Source organism: Acanthisitta chloris, unplaced genomic scaffold (genome assembly GCF_000695815.1).
Source record: "Acanthisitta chloris isolate BGI_N310 unplaced genomic scaffold, ASM69581v1 scaffold26767, whole genome shotgun sequence".
Classification (NCBI taxonomy): Eukaryota; Metazoa; Chordata; class Aves; order Passeriformes; family Acanthisittidae; genus Acanthisitta; species Acanthisitta chloris.
The window spans coordinates 17,914-32,172 of NW_008684665.1; the positions used below are offsets into that span (position 1 = coordinate 17,914).

The 14,259-nt window shown below is 42.4% G+C and overlaps 1 protein-coding gene across 1 annotated transcript in view; it reads left to right on the forward strand.

Moving 5' to 3' along the window:
- Positions 1-13,947, forward strand: part of LOC103806721 (death-associated protein kinase 2-like) — a 29,088-nt gene extending 15,141 nt beyond the window's left edge. The window contains exons 4-11 of the mRNA XM_009079429.1: positions 1,157-1,286; positions 2,409-2,457; positions 3,110-3,136; positions 6,753-6,905; positions 8,249-8,294; positions 13,137-13,226; positions 13,371-13,451; positions 13,873-13,947. Of these exons, the coding sequence (XP_009077677.1) occupies positions 1,157-1,286; positions 2,409-2,457; positions 3,110-3,136; positions 6,753-6,905; positions 8,249-8,294; positions 13,137-13,226; positions 13,371-13,451; positions 13,873-13,947 (651 nt within the window). The remainder of the gene's footprint in view (positions 1-1,156; positions 1,287-2,408; positions 2,458-3,109; positions 3,137-6,752; positions 6,906-8,248; positions 8,295-13,136; positions 13,227-13,370; positions 13,452-13,872) is intronic.
- Positions 13,948-14,259: the final 312 nt, after the last annotated feature.

Genomic DNA, 14,259 nt, shown 5'->3' on the forward strand with positions numbered 1-14,259 from the left:
GGCCCTGGAATATTGCCCAGGGAGGTGGGGGAGTCACCATCCCTGGAAGTGCTTCAGAGGCATCTGGACCTGGTGCTGGAGGATATGGCTTAGGGTTTAGGGGTTAAAGCAGAGTGGCAAATAATGGCTGGACTTGATCTCAGGGGCCTCCTTCAACCTGGATTATTCTATATATAATACTAGCAATGTCAGGTGGTCAATGAAGACGTTGCAAGAAATGCAAGATAGAAATCAGAAAGCATAAGAATCATTTCATTGATAGTGAATATCAAATGGCCTAAAATATATTCACATAATAACTGTCCTGGGTTTTAAAGGACCAGGTTTGGAGTTTTGCTAGTGTTAAATTGAACACCTATTTTTGAGTAGTGATCTGATTAGATAGAGCATGATTCATCATTATCTTGTGACAGGATAGGGCTCCATCAGCTGCAGTAGGGCTACGGTGACTTCTACCACCTAAGGAATGAAACAGTCCAAGAAGTAGTGACTGTGACTTTTTGCCATTTCAGTCTGTTCTGTCTGCTCTAAAGAAGCTTACATCATGTATCTGTGGTGAACACATATGCCCTGGATCCATGGAAGAAAAACAGACTTGTTAGCCTGAGGCTAAAACATTCTCGGTCCAATGACTGTGGCAATAAACTATTCATATGCTCTCTTTCCTGGTGCAGCTCTGACTGAAAGTGTGTGTTAGCAGGAGCAACTTCCACGTTAGGATCTGCTGTGGAAAGGCCAAGCAGCTGCCAGCAGGGAATCAAACTCTCTCGCTATTGCTCTTGAGCTTATGATTACATTACGGCAAATGAATGCATTAAAGCTCATGGGAGATAAACCGAAGCCACGGTTTACTCTGAAACCTGTGAAGCTGAGCCATGGTAGGGAGCAGCTAAGGCAGAGAAATTTAGTTCAAGAAAGATATTTATGAAATACCTGTCATATTACTTAAGCTTTGGGAAGTTTTGGTTCATTAAAAACTGTCAGATTTCACAGTTGTCATTCCTTTATCAAAAGAATTGTAAGTGGGTTAAGCACAGGTATGTGTTTCTTGTTCTACAGTGTTGTATATGCAAAGGGAAAAAAAACACTTGAAAATTCTGTACTTTCCAATATATTAAGATTTTAATAACATAGATCCAACTTTCATTGTTTTTAGCCTGAAAACATTATGCTTCTAGACAAGAATATCCCTATTCCACACATCAAACTCATTGACTTTGGTCTGGCTCACAAAATAGAAGATGGAGTTGAATTTAAAAACATTTTTGGAACTCCAGAGTTTGTAGGTGAGTGATATGTTCCTTTGTCTTGTATTGCAAGTTCCATGAGGAGGTTGAGACATCTTGTCAAAACTAAGCAATGAGGTAGTTTGTGTAGATAGAGGTAGTTTCAGTCTCATTTCTGTCAAGGTGACTTAAATCTACAGGTTGACTTTGTTTTTCTGGAATAGGCAAAATCTTTCTATAAACCAGATGTGCTATTCCTGTGTGGGGAGGCTGCTGCCAAGTAAACAGTTAAGAGGTGTAAACTCAGGATTGAGATTGTGAAACTCTGCAAATACAAATTGTAACTTTTTTCCTTGTTGCCTGGGGTAAGTAGATCTTTCTACATTGAGGCATATGAGTACACAATTCCATGGGTCTCTCTATCATTGCTTTCTAGATAAAAGTGCCTCACACTGTACACCTGCTGAGTATAAAACCCTCACCTCCCCTTACATTTTTCCACCTGATTCGCTTTTTGTTCCTCGCTGATGATAATTCTAATCTGTCTCATTTGAATTTTAGGTTAATCCTACTCCTTTCTACTAGTTTCAGTCAGAGGTTTGAGGGTTGGTTTGGGGGTAGAAGGGCATTGCACTAATGTAGTTAAACACCACTGTTACAGATACCTTTTTTCACCTCATTACTTCAGCCTTGCTCTTTCCTCTTGCATGCAGTCTTACATGGGGATGTTTTCCAATGAGGAAATGTTTCTTATAAAGATAATAGAGCTTGATTTGGATAGCAATGTAGTCTGGCAAGTAATTTCAACCTCTTGCTCAAGGGCTTTTTCTGACTGGCCTTTACAAACTTGCTATAATGGCACTAGTTAAAAAAAGAAACCACAAAAGCTCAGATTCTTAGGAGCAACAGCGTTCTTGGGAAGTGAAATAGTTGTTTATCATTTGCACTGTAATTAGTTTTCCCCTTATTCCTGAGGTTCATTATGCTCCAAGTTACTCTACACACTCTCTTCTGAACAGCTGTGAACTTGAACTCCTGTTTGGGCTATAAAACTATAAACAATTCACCCTATAACTTTTCCCTCTCCCCCTTTCTCCCTCTTGGTAATTCTTGACCTGCTACTCAATTCAGCCTGGCAAAAATTTGTTACCTCCATTGCTGATGGTTGATTAAATTTTTCAGCTCCAGAAATTGTAAACTATGAGCCACTTGGACTAGCTGCAGATATGTGGTAAGTTTTTTAACATGCTTGTATTTCTTTTCCAGATTGCTCTGCAATTACTTTTTACTGTTTTGCTCTGAATAAAATCAATTGCACTACAACAAATTAAAGGCAAAACAAAAAACCTTAAATCCAGCTATTAACTCTTTGTTCCATCTTTATGCATTTTCTGTAATTTCTTTATGTAATTTCTGTAAAATTACAATGAAAAACTTGAATTATGGCAGTTACAGAGTTAACTGCCACTGTCCACAGCAGGGGAACACTCTTAAAAGCAAACATGTTCCTGCAGTGCTTGGGACAGCTTCATGCAGAGGAGACCTGTGTACTGATCTCATCTGCTGAGAAGAGAGGCAGACGAGGTCACCCCAAATCAAACATCCTTGCTTCTGTTCCTCTGTGTGTCTGATGTGTACTGTGGTAAATGCCCACTGGAGTAGAAATACATAGAATTTCAAATATCAACATTACTTGGTGTTTTATATATAACTTTTTTTTTCCCCCTGGAACACCCTTCTGTAAGAGAGAGGTTTGCAGTTATCTAAAGCTACAATAGCTCTCCTGCCTGTATAGCAGCTACTATTGACTTTTTCATATTCTGCACATTAGGAAGAATACAGGTCATGCAGAACCCCTGCAACTCATCTTCTTTGTTTTTTAGGAGCATAGGAGTCATCACCTACATACTGTGAGTATAACAGATTCGCTCCTGTAGAAATGTTCCTAAAACTAGTTGCACAAAACTAGTTCCTAAACACTAGTGCAAAACAGCTCTTCACTTGAGCCATTTAAGGACACACCTGCACACACGTGGTGGGCAGTGGATTGTTTCGTGGACACACGTTATCCTGCAGGCTTTTCAAGTTTAAAACAAGGGCTGAAAGAAGAGGGGCATTCTGAGGTGACTAAGAACAAATATCCCTGGCATCACTGCGTGTTTATGCTTCTTATGGGACCTCCTTGGCTCCAAATGTTAGAGGATGGAAAACACAAGCATACTGATCATGGAATGACTGTGGGCTACCAGCATGTGGAAGGAATAGAGATAGGAAATTTACCATATATGAGGTGTGTTATTTTGAGTGGAAACAGGTAACTCTCAATTTGCTTGTAAAGGCAGCAGTCTACATTATTATGCATAAATATGGTCACACATATTCAAAAAGGTGATTTCAAGGTGGAAGAGGAGCAGAGAAGTTGACCCTGGGAACTGAAAATTGAACTTACAGGAGAGAAAAAAGGGCTGGTTAAAGCTAGTAAAGCCACAGGCTGGTTGGAGATAACATTATAGTCAGGAAGCACAAAGGAAAAATCACAGAATACTTTTAAGATACTTTTTGGAAGAAAAATGTGTCAACTGGTGATGAATAAATAAACAGAGGATATGACAAGCTCAGGCTCTCAGAGAAATGAGTTTCTGTGGGCATCTGGGGACACACAGTTGAGTTTTCAGATGGAGCTTGACAGTTTGTGAAACTGCTTGTGTGACAATGGACATATGCAACAGAGGGACAGCACTCCTTGCTTTCCTCTGGTTTGATATGATAATTATAGAAATGGTCAATGATCCTTGGACCCTACTGCTTCCTCTGAAGTTAAGCTCTTGTGTTCCCTGCAGCACGTGGTGGATACTGCGTGCTGGGAAATGTCTCACCCTGGGCTTCTGCTATTCCTTATGGTGCCAGCTTGCTGCCAAACTTAAAGAAGATGGGCTCTAGTATCAGGGGGATTTGCACTACACAGCTCAGGGCTCAGAACAAGTATGGAGGCTTGAAGGGGAGGGATTGTCTTTTCAATGTGGAAAATACATGCAGTGGAATTAAATCCACTCTCGGGCTCTACCGAAGGCTTAGATGCCAAATGCTGTAAAAGAGGTATGGTCTGAGAAACCAGATTCAGTGCAACAAGTTCCCATCTTTGCTGCAGTGCAGAAAAAGGTAGGGATACTGGCTGAGCCTAAGCTCAGCTAAAAGAGTTTCAAATGTTGTCCAGACCCTTGTTTTTATCATCACTCTGGTGTTCAATGACATATGTACTTGCTAGGATATTAAACTTTGTAACTTGCTCTTTATGGGTGTTCATAAACGACGAGAGGAAAACTTAGGAGTTGAGGATAAGCAGGTGGGAATGCTCACCACGTGATTAGTGATGCTCAGAGCCAGCTGCTCTTGAGGGTTTTCAGTTGCATTGAGGGTACTGTGCTGGGGTAGAGTGACAGAGAGGATTTCTGTACTGCATCGAGTGTAGGAGACCTGCTTTGCCTGCTTGATGCCACAGTGATTAAGGTTGAAAAATGTCTCCCTACAAATGGTCAGAAAAAAGAGCATGCTTTTTATGATGGGAGGGGTCAGCTTGCATCATAGGCTATGGGCTAGATATTTGTGTGCCTTTAACTGGTATTGCCTGTTAATTTTAAAACCTTTGATTCTGAAGTATTCTGGGTAAGTGACGTGTGTTAATGATACCACCTTCTTTAGCAAACGTGGCAGCAGTCAAATGGAAGCCACCATCAGGAGTAGAGATCAAAATGCATGCAAGTCCTCAGTTCAGTAACCAGGGGAGTGATTCACCGGGTTTTGAGGGCAAAGCCTTTATTACTGAGGTCAGCTGTTACATGCTTACAGGCACTGAGTCAGCGTATGACAAAAGTCATTTGCATCAGGTACTAGGATTTGAGAGTCCTCCTGTTTCACAGACCTCAAAACTGAGTCCCAAAGAGAAAAAAAAATAAAAGTCAAAGAACAGAACACTGTTGGCTTTGGCTTTGGGGCGAAAAGGTATAATTACAGCTACTTCACGGTACGGGAAAAGGAAAAGAAACCAAGGCTCTAGGGCAGGTTTCCAAGCTCTAGTTTTGGAACAACGCCCATGGTGTGTGGTGGGGTGCCTGCTGGTAGCCTTCTTTGTGGCCAGCAGAAATGGAACAAAAGCTTAAGATGGAGTATGTAAAACCTGTTAAGAAGTGAGACTGACTGTGGTTAATGGGATGAAATTTACTGCATTGAAGACAACGGAAGGACCTCACTCATGCTGCCTTGCTGTGTCAGATGCATTGTACAAAACAGTTTTATGCACTCAAATATTTGTTCTGTGGATAAACCACATGTGGTAGCTGGGGATTGGGCTGAAAGGTTCAGGTGGTCCCATCTAACTTCCTGCTTACCTCCCAAAACTCCTAGCAAACACTACCATGTTGGTAGTGGCAGTGCAGACAGGGCGAAAGGTCTGTTGAGCAGGAACACCTAAGCAAATGGTTTAGTATGCAAAACTTCCATTTAGATCCCAGGAGTTTGCTGCAGTCCTGTTTTGAACCTGCTGCATCCTCAAACTATGCCATCAAAGCTGGATGTAACAGGTAAGAACGGTAATAGTCCAATAGATTTTTAAAGAAGGATGAGATCGATTTCCTTGGTATAAATAACATTTCCTGGAAGCCAGACTTTTGCAAGGCAGCATCCCTGTGTATTCAGGGAGGGAGTAACCAGGAGGAAAGGCAGGGCAGGAGGACTCTGCAATGACTGTGTTCTGACACAGCAAAGGTAAATAGTCATCAAAGATGAAGGTCCATGGTCGCAGTTAAGAGACAGGCAAAGCAGGAGCAAAGCTTTTTCTTAAGTGAAGATTGCTAGATGGCATTTTGTTATGATGATGTCTTCATTATATCCTTGCAGGGTGTAAGCAGAATGAAACTTTGCATTGTTCAGAAACAGCTGGATTTTATTGCAGCCAAAGTCCTTTTGTTTGTGGACTCCTTTTATTGAGCAGCATGGCCAGTGGAGTTGACCCCTAGGCAAGGCCACATGCCTGACTTGGGATCACACACTGTATTTTAGTTCCAGCTGAGAAAGGACTCTTGGCTGAACCCACTGTGCAGGGAACTTGTCAGTAGCTTTGCAGACAGAAAATAAGTAGGGGCAGGGCTTTTCCTACCTGAAGTAAATCTGCTTGAAGGTGATAGAAGCTTCAGCCTGGTAGTGTTTATGGGTTCACAGGGATAGAGATTTTCCTCAGCTGAAGCTTTTATAGTTTGATTTGTGATGACTCACATGAGACACTTGGGAGAATCTGTGTATTTCTACCTGTGTGCATGCATTAGTGCTACACTAGAGACTTTCAAGATGAGTCTGATGCATGACCATAGATGTAGGGAGCCAGAGCTGACTCTACTATTTCCCACATGGCATAGCTACTGCAACACCAGCGCCACAGATGTCCTAGAGAGTATATTACGTGGTCACTGTAATTTCATTAGGGCACTTGTGCTGTTTAATTTTTCAACTGACTCTTCTTTCTGGTTTATGTAGGCTCAGTGGTGCATCGCCTTTCCTTGGAGAAACTAAACAAGAAACACTTGCCAACATCACAGCTGTGAACTATGATTTTGATGAAGAATTTTTCAGCAATACCAGTGCCCTGGCAAAAGATTTCATTCAGAAACTCCTGGTGAAAGATACACGGTAAACAAAATCTTAAAGACCCATTTGTCTCTAAAATAATCTTAGTGAATTGTAACCTGAGGAGTAATGTGCAAAGCTTTCTTTGCAGTGTGTATATTGCCATTCAAGAGCAAGACAGGAGGATGCTGCTGTGCCCCTAGTTAATCACTGCACCCAGAAACCCTAAGGAAAGTAACCAAATCTCCTCAGTCAAATTTCACATTCAGGACTGAATTCTCACTTGAGTCAGGCTGGTAGAACAGTAGCTGAAGGGCAGAAAATGGTGTACAGAGGCTCGAGTTCAGGGTAACTACCACTCCACCATTTCAGTCTACTGCAAGGAGGTGATATCATCCCAGAATATGCTCCCAGTGGTGCAGTGTCAGAGAAATCTTTACCTGTGCTGATACTGGAATTGTTATGTGCCTCTGCATCTGTGGCAATCACCTAGAGTTTGTGTAACAGCTATGCAGGTCTTTATTCCAAATTTGTGCACCACAGATATTTTTTAGTTTTTCTTGCTTTAAACAACACGCATGCAGAAGTAGCATCTCCTTCTCTGTAATCTTCTTGTCCTGGAGGGAAGTCAGGCCATTGTGGTTCTCTCTAATAGCTTCATTAGGGGAGAAAACAGCTATGAGGGAGAGAGAGAACTGTTTGGCAAAGACCTCTGCAAACCACGAGGCCTCAGTGTAGGGTGGAGTAGGTAGGGTTTGGTGAGAGGTTTGCACAGGTCTAGCAGCCTCCTTTGAAGAAAGAAGTCAGTGACATTGATATTTGTCCCACGTCCAGAGTTGGTCCCTGTGCAATGCTGCGTTTCTGTCTTTGATTCTCACTGCTCTGATGTGCTGTTCACCACACTGCTGCAATGCAGAATGAAGTTAGGATTGAGCAAGTTTGGTTAGGTTTGAAGTATTCCTCTCAGAAATGTTCCTCTCAGGAAACGGCAGCTCCTGCAGCGATGTAATGTCATGGCCAGGGGACAGCTTTGCTAGAGTTACTGTTGTGTATATTGATTCAGACACAGTTGTACCAAAGGTGCATTGCAAGAATTTATTTTCTAAGCACGTTGGATGAGTGAAACAAAGAGTGCACAGAAATACAGGTAGATTTTGATCAAGTAAGAATGAAAATTGAGTGGAGTGAGGACAGTTAGTTACTGAGGTTTAGAACAGTAACTAAGCTACATTCAGGCAGTGTGGCTCGGGGAGAACCACAGCCCTGAGATCTGGGAGCTTGTCCTGGCATCATCTTGACAAATGCTTTGTAGGAAGCCTGGGAGAAGTGAAGTGTGGACCAAAGGACTCATGTACCACCTATTTCTCATTTGGGTCTGTGTTGGATTTTTGTTGTTTTTCCCTCAGGAAGAGGCTTACCATCCAGGAAGCTCTGTCTCATCCGTGGATAACGGTAAGAGCAACTAAAGAAACGGGTCTTGCATTTTGCCGTGAGCAGAGGTCATATTCTCACTCTTCTTGGGATGCTGAACAGAAAACTGCCCCCTAAGTTAGTGACCCTGGGTGCCTCAAAGAGGTGTGCTGGGAAGAAATTGGTTGGGTCTGACTAAACCCTTGGATTTCTGCAAATGACTCCTTTTGTTATCACGACTTTCAAAAGGAGGGTGGCAAAGCCTCTGTGTGTGTATTGCACATTTCAGTATCCCATATTGAACTAGGCTTTGCATTTTTCCATCCTTCTCTGTTTGCATGGACATATACTGTGTGTTGTGTTCAGTGATTTCTTGAACTGAGAGTTGACTGCAGTCAGTATGGAAAAACCATTTGTCTCAAGAGAACGGCTGTACCGCGTGTGCTGATGTGCTTACATCCCTGTGGCCGTATGTATTTTCTCATCACAAACATCACTTGCACGTGTCAATAAGTCTCTTCTTGAAAATACATTTAGCTAATCTCAGCATGACTACCGAGGATTTCTGAAATTCAGTTTTTGCTTTGCATTGCACAAAACATTAATTTTAGTGTTTTTAGAGTTGTTTTTCTTTCAAATATTCTCTTCTCTTACAATTATTGATAGCTTTGACACTGCTAACTGCTAAAAATTAACATGAAAATAAGTCGTAGCCACGTTATTTGCACTTAGCACGATGGAATTAATGCACATCACTTGTCACATTTGGTTTTGGGCTGGTGTGTTTGGTAGTTTTTTTCTTTTAATCCAATGCATGAAGGAAAATCTGTGTGAGCAGAGAATCCCCCAGCATCGTGGAAGTTCAGGCTGCATTGTTTGTGTAGAGGTTTTGAATTACTGCACTGTCCTGTAAACATTCAGTAATATTGGTTCCTCTGTCTGACGACTCACCAGCTGAAAGAAGAAACTCACGTCCAAGAAAACCAGAAGGTTGAGAACACACAGCTGAAGACAAAACGCCTCAGAGAGTACACCATAAAGTGCCATTCAAGTATGCCTCCCAACAACACCTACATCAACTTTGAGCGCTTTGCCCAGGTAGTAGAAGACATTTCACGTACGGAACAGGGTTTCAGCACTTTGGCTGCATCCCACGATTCCCTGCAGGAGGACATCGAGGCTCTGCTTTCCATTTATAATGAGAAAGAAGCTTGGTATAAAGAAGAGAATGAAAGCGTGAGACACAAGCTGTCCCAGCTGAAGTATGAATGCCGTAAAATCGAGTCCCTGAAGAGACACTTACAAGATGATATCAAGGCTGTAGGCACCAATCTTACGGGCATGGCTGGGAAATACGCCGAGCTGCAGGGTCACTATGACTGTCTCAGACAAGAGGTTTCTGAGGAACTCAAGTGGATACAGGATCTAATGAGTAGTTTTCAACTGGAAAATGAAGCCTGTGTGAACAGAAACTTTGACTCTGTTTTCAGCAAAGATATTAATGAATCACTAATGGAGCTGCTAAATAGATCTTGCTCTGAAGAATTCCTTGCGGGGTTGAATCTTGACATGGCAGAATCCAATCAGTAATGCTGAGATCAGGCTAGGTGCAGGGTTTGCTGCCTGTTTGAATGTACCTAAGGTTAAAAAGGTTTCAGTGCACAGATTCTGCACAAAAACATCACCTAGAATTGAAGTGGAAGTTCGGCTGCATCGCACAAGATGCTGACCAAAGCCAGAATCTCCCAGCAGTCTGTAGTACTGAAGGGCTTTGTAACTTGTTAGGTGTCTAAGCTTGCAGGAACAAGAGTATCACAGTGGTATGGACACATGTAACCCTACAGCTCTTGGTATTGTGTATATCATACTGCATTGTGTGTTACAGTTCCTGAAGATTGCTAAGTAACTTACTTGGAATAAAGAATAAGCCAGTCTGCATTTGCTAGAATTTGGATGCTTGGAAACTAATAACAAAAATCTCATTATAGTATCTTTGTCTGGCCGAAGGAAACAGTTCTGTAGCCCTGCTGCAGGCAGTCCTATAGACAGTATGACAGAAATATCTGCAAAGGTTAGATCTGCCCTGCAAAACAAAGAAAATGGTGTAGTAGTTTAACATTTAGCTACTGCTGTGGAAATTCTCTGTGAAATGGCTGCCAACAAAGAGAAGGTAAAGTCTTTTGCCATCAAAGGTGTTAGCTGTTGATAGCTTAAAATTCAGCTAAGTTTCCTATCCTATGCCAAAGAAATGCTATTCAAAAGACACCATTAGGAATTTAGAGTGAAATGATCAAATAACTGGTAATTTTACAGTGCAATTATTGATTTGTGACTGGTAAGTGATAACATAGTGCTCTGGTTTGTTTTCTATGGTGAAGAAGATGACAAAGCTAGAACTAACATAATCTACATGGGATTTGAGACTAGTGTTCTTGCTGTAAAGATTTTTTTTCTTAAGCTTCAGAAAGTAAAAGTTGGCTCAACTTGAATATGTTCTGCTGTCTTGTGCTTCAAAGAAGTCATTTGGTTATAGTGTGTCAATATGCACAGATGTACACGTCTCGGTTGTGGACACAATAAATAGCTCTTTATGCAGGATGCAATTGTTCCCTGATGGTTAGTTAGCAACTGGCAAAGATTGTCAAGCTTCTGTGTGCTGAAAAGAGTTGCTGGTTCAGGCTCTGCAGCCAGTTTGCAGCCCCTGTGATTAGCTGTGGGCGTTTGCTGCAGGAATCAGTGAGTATGGCTTTCACTGTCCTGCCTCCCTCCTCCTCCTTCAGAGAAGTTAATGACGTAAATAAACTGAATTCTTGTTTCTAGCATGGTTAGGAATAATGTTTCCTCCTTTGAGACAAAAAGATCAAAGCATACTCTCCTCCACTTCGTGCAGAGCACAGTGGCCCCATTGCTGCCGTGTCCTCATGAAGGTGTGCAGAGGCTGGTGAGAATTCAGCGTTGTTCAGTTGGGGTATTGGCCCCTGTCATTGTACTCGCTGGAGGATGGAAACTCTCTGTGCTCCCTGTGGCATCATTCTTGGCACAAGATGTAAACTTTTCCAAAGCTTCAAAGTAGTGCAGATATCCAGGATATGACCCTAGCAGGCTGATGGTGGTGGCTGGCTGGGGAGAATTGGGCTCTACTGTGACCAGTAGTATTGAGAATGTTGTGTGTGTCCATTTTTTTATTGTCTCAGAACATTCAATCGTCACTTCTGCAGGTTCCTTTGAGCTGGAAGACCCATGAGATTAGATTCCAGGGGAATCAAAACACAGGATTTTTTTATGAGGGGGAGAGTCTTAATCCTTAAAATATAACTTAAAGCCTAGTGAGAGTATTTGCAGAAAACACTCAAGAAAGAGTCTGCTGTCCCTCAGCCATGATCTCATATTCTTTGCTCATACAGATTTTCTTGATGAACAAATGCACTAGCTTGATGAGAAGGAATATTAATGAGTCCACTCTATTCCTGAACACGTTTGGGTGAGGGCAGTGTTGTTGTGACTTGGTCCTTCAGGATTGTGCCCTCTGGGCTGAAGGAGGTCCCTGACATGCTGCTTCTGAGAAGATATTGTGATGATGGAGACAATACCAAGGTCACTGGCTTGCAGGATACTTAGAAATGGAGGGGCAGGTACTGACAGTCTGGAGTGAAGTGAATGATTTAGGCTGAGCCATGGTTCTGCTGCTGGGAGGGGACTGAGAAATTTGACACTGTGATTGTACAGCTGACATTTAGCCAGTGACATTTTCTCCACTTCAGATTGATTTTGACTAATATGTTGCACCATGCTAGCTGTTTGCAGCAGGAGGAAATGATATTTAATGCTTAGCTGTCCCAGTTCTGTTGTATGCAAATGGTGTATGCATCTGAATGAGAAAGGGCCCAGCTGATAGCTTGGCTCCTTGAATTGCTGCTGAGGTATCTGCACAAATGCTATATCTACAGCATTTGATGAGGAAAAGTTCATTTGTTGTCCCATAAGCATTTTCAATTATTTTGCTGAAAAAAACTGTTTAAATCCTCACTGATGTGTTTTCCGTTCTCCTTTGGTACTCTTGCTGCTTCAGTACGTGTCTTGATTGCATTCCAGTCCAGTCCAGCACAAATATTTCTGTGCTATCCACCTCCCACACATGCAGATCAGAACTGCTGGACTGGCTGTCACTCCATAAACTCCATAATTTTGGAGGGCTGATTCCTGGCCTTTCTCTTTTACCAGGTCTGGGTTTGAGCCTTTTTGTCTCTCAATCTCTTAGATATGTTGTTCTGGTTTATGCAAATTTTGATGTTCTTTTGGAGTTGAAATGTGCTTCATTTTCAGAAGGACTTTGCCAGGATTTGTGGAACATCTGTTCCCTAACATCAGATTGACATCCCACAGTGCTGGGCGCATGTCTGAATTCCGATACATATTCTTTTTTTCTTCCTGTATTTCCATAGTCAGGTATTGCAATTCTTTCCTCATGTATTTATTGGCAGGATATCGATGTCTGATGCTCTCATACTCCAGGTATGGGTAAAGGACAAAGCCAGAGTTTTTTCAGATAGCATGCATCTTTGTCACTAGTACCAGATGACAACTCACTTTTTCCCATTTTAATATAGTAATGCCATCCAGAGAGAAATGGATGTGCAGGTGTGCACCGAGAAGCACCTTAACAACTTTACAAAGTGAAAGCATAGCCTTAGTACCCTCTAGTTTTAGGATTTTGTTTGAGATCAAAGGGATTCTGTCCAGGCACAGGGTGGACTAGATTTAATCATTTTTCTTCTGCTTTTCCCAGCCAACATTCTTTCAGCCGGCTCCAGTGCACGTGAGGAATCTTGCGCATTTTATGCACCAAAGGGAGCCAGAGAATAAAATTTCTCTCGTGTCTTCCAGCCCGTGGACAAGCAACAGGCTTTGGTTCGGAAAGCATCTGCCGTTAACATGGAAAACTTCAAGCGGCAATACGCGCGGAGGCGATGGAGGGTGAGTCTTACGCTTCTCACCTCTGGCTTCCCGAGCCCGGTGGGATCGAACGTGAGAGGGGAATGGCAGGAGGTACATGAAATGTATTTGGATGTCTGCCCTGGATGTGTGTGGTCATGTTGTCATTCCTCCCTCTCTCCATAGCTTTCTTACCGCGTCGTCTCGTTGTGCAACCTCCTGTCTCGTGCGCTGGTGGAAAAGGGCCTAATACAGGATGAAAGTTCGGTGGGTACGTTTGCTAAATGGGGAGAAGGGAAGAACCAGTTGTACAGTGCAGTGATTTTTGCTGTCCTTACATGGATTCACAGCCCAATAGGACAGCAATGATTTTGAGTGGGAAACTAGGTGGGACCACGGCATTCTTTGTGTCTTTAATGCTGCTCTACATTCTGTTACTGTGACAGAGTTTGCTGCTGATCTTGTGTCCAGCTGTGTGATGGAGGGTGAGGGTGTGACCTCCTCCTGTGAGAGGTCTATTAGCTCCTCTTCTGTGAGAGTTCTACTAGCTCTGCTTTTCTCAACAGATGGCATTATATGATTTATAGATATCGTTTAAGATCAATATATGATATGATAATAGAACATCATGGTGAAGAGTTTGGTATCTCATTTACGTGACTGAGACACTGTGGTCTTTCTATTTCAGAGCAACTGTGACAGTGACAGTGAGGACCCTTCACAAAGAGAAGCTCCTCATCAGAGGAGAAGCAGCATATCATAATGTGAGGAGAGCCCCATGGGCAGGAGACAGAGGAAACTTTCATCCTTGCTGAAGAAAGCAGTCCTGGCAGCAGACCTTGACATCTTGTCTGAGTCCTTGTAGGATGCTTCTTGCTCCTCGAACTGCACCAACAGCTGGATGATGGTATTAAATGCCTACTGAGCATTTTAGGAAACTGGGGATCAAGATTCCCAGGGAAATGCCACAGCACGAGCACTGACTGAAGTGCTTTTATGTGTTGAGTTTTTCAGTGATACTTCAGTCTATTTGTGATGCTGAGATTTTCAGTGATACTTCAGTCTATTTGTGATG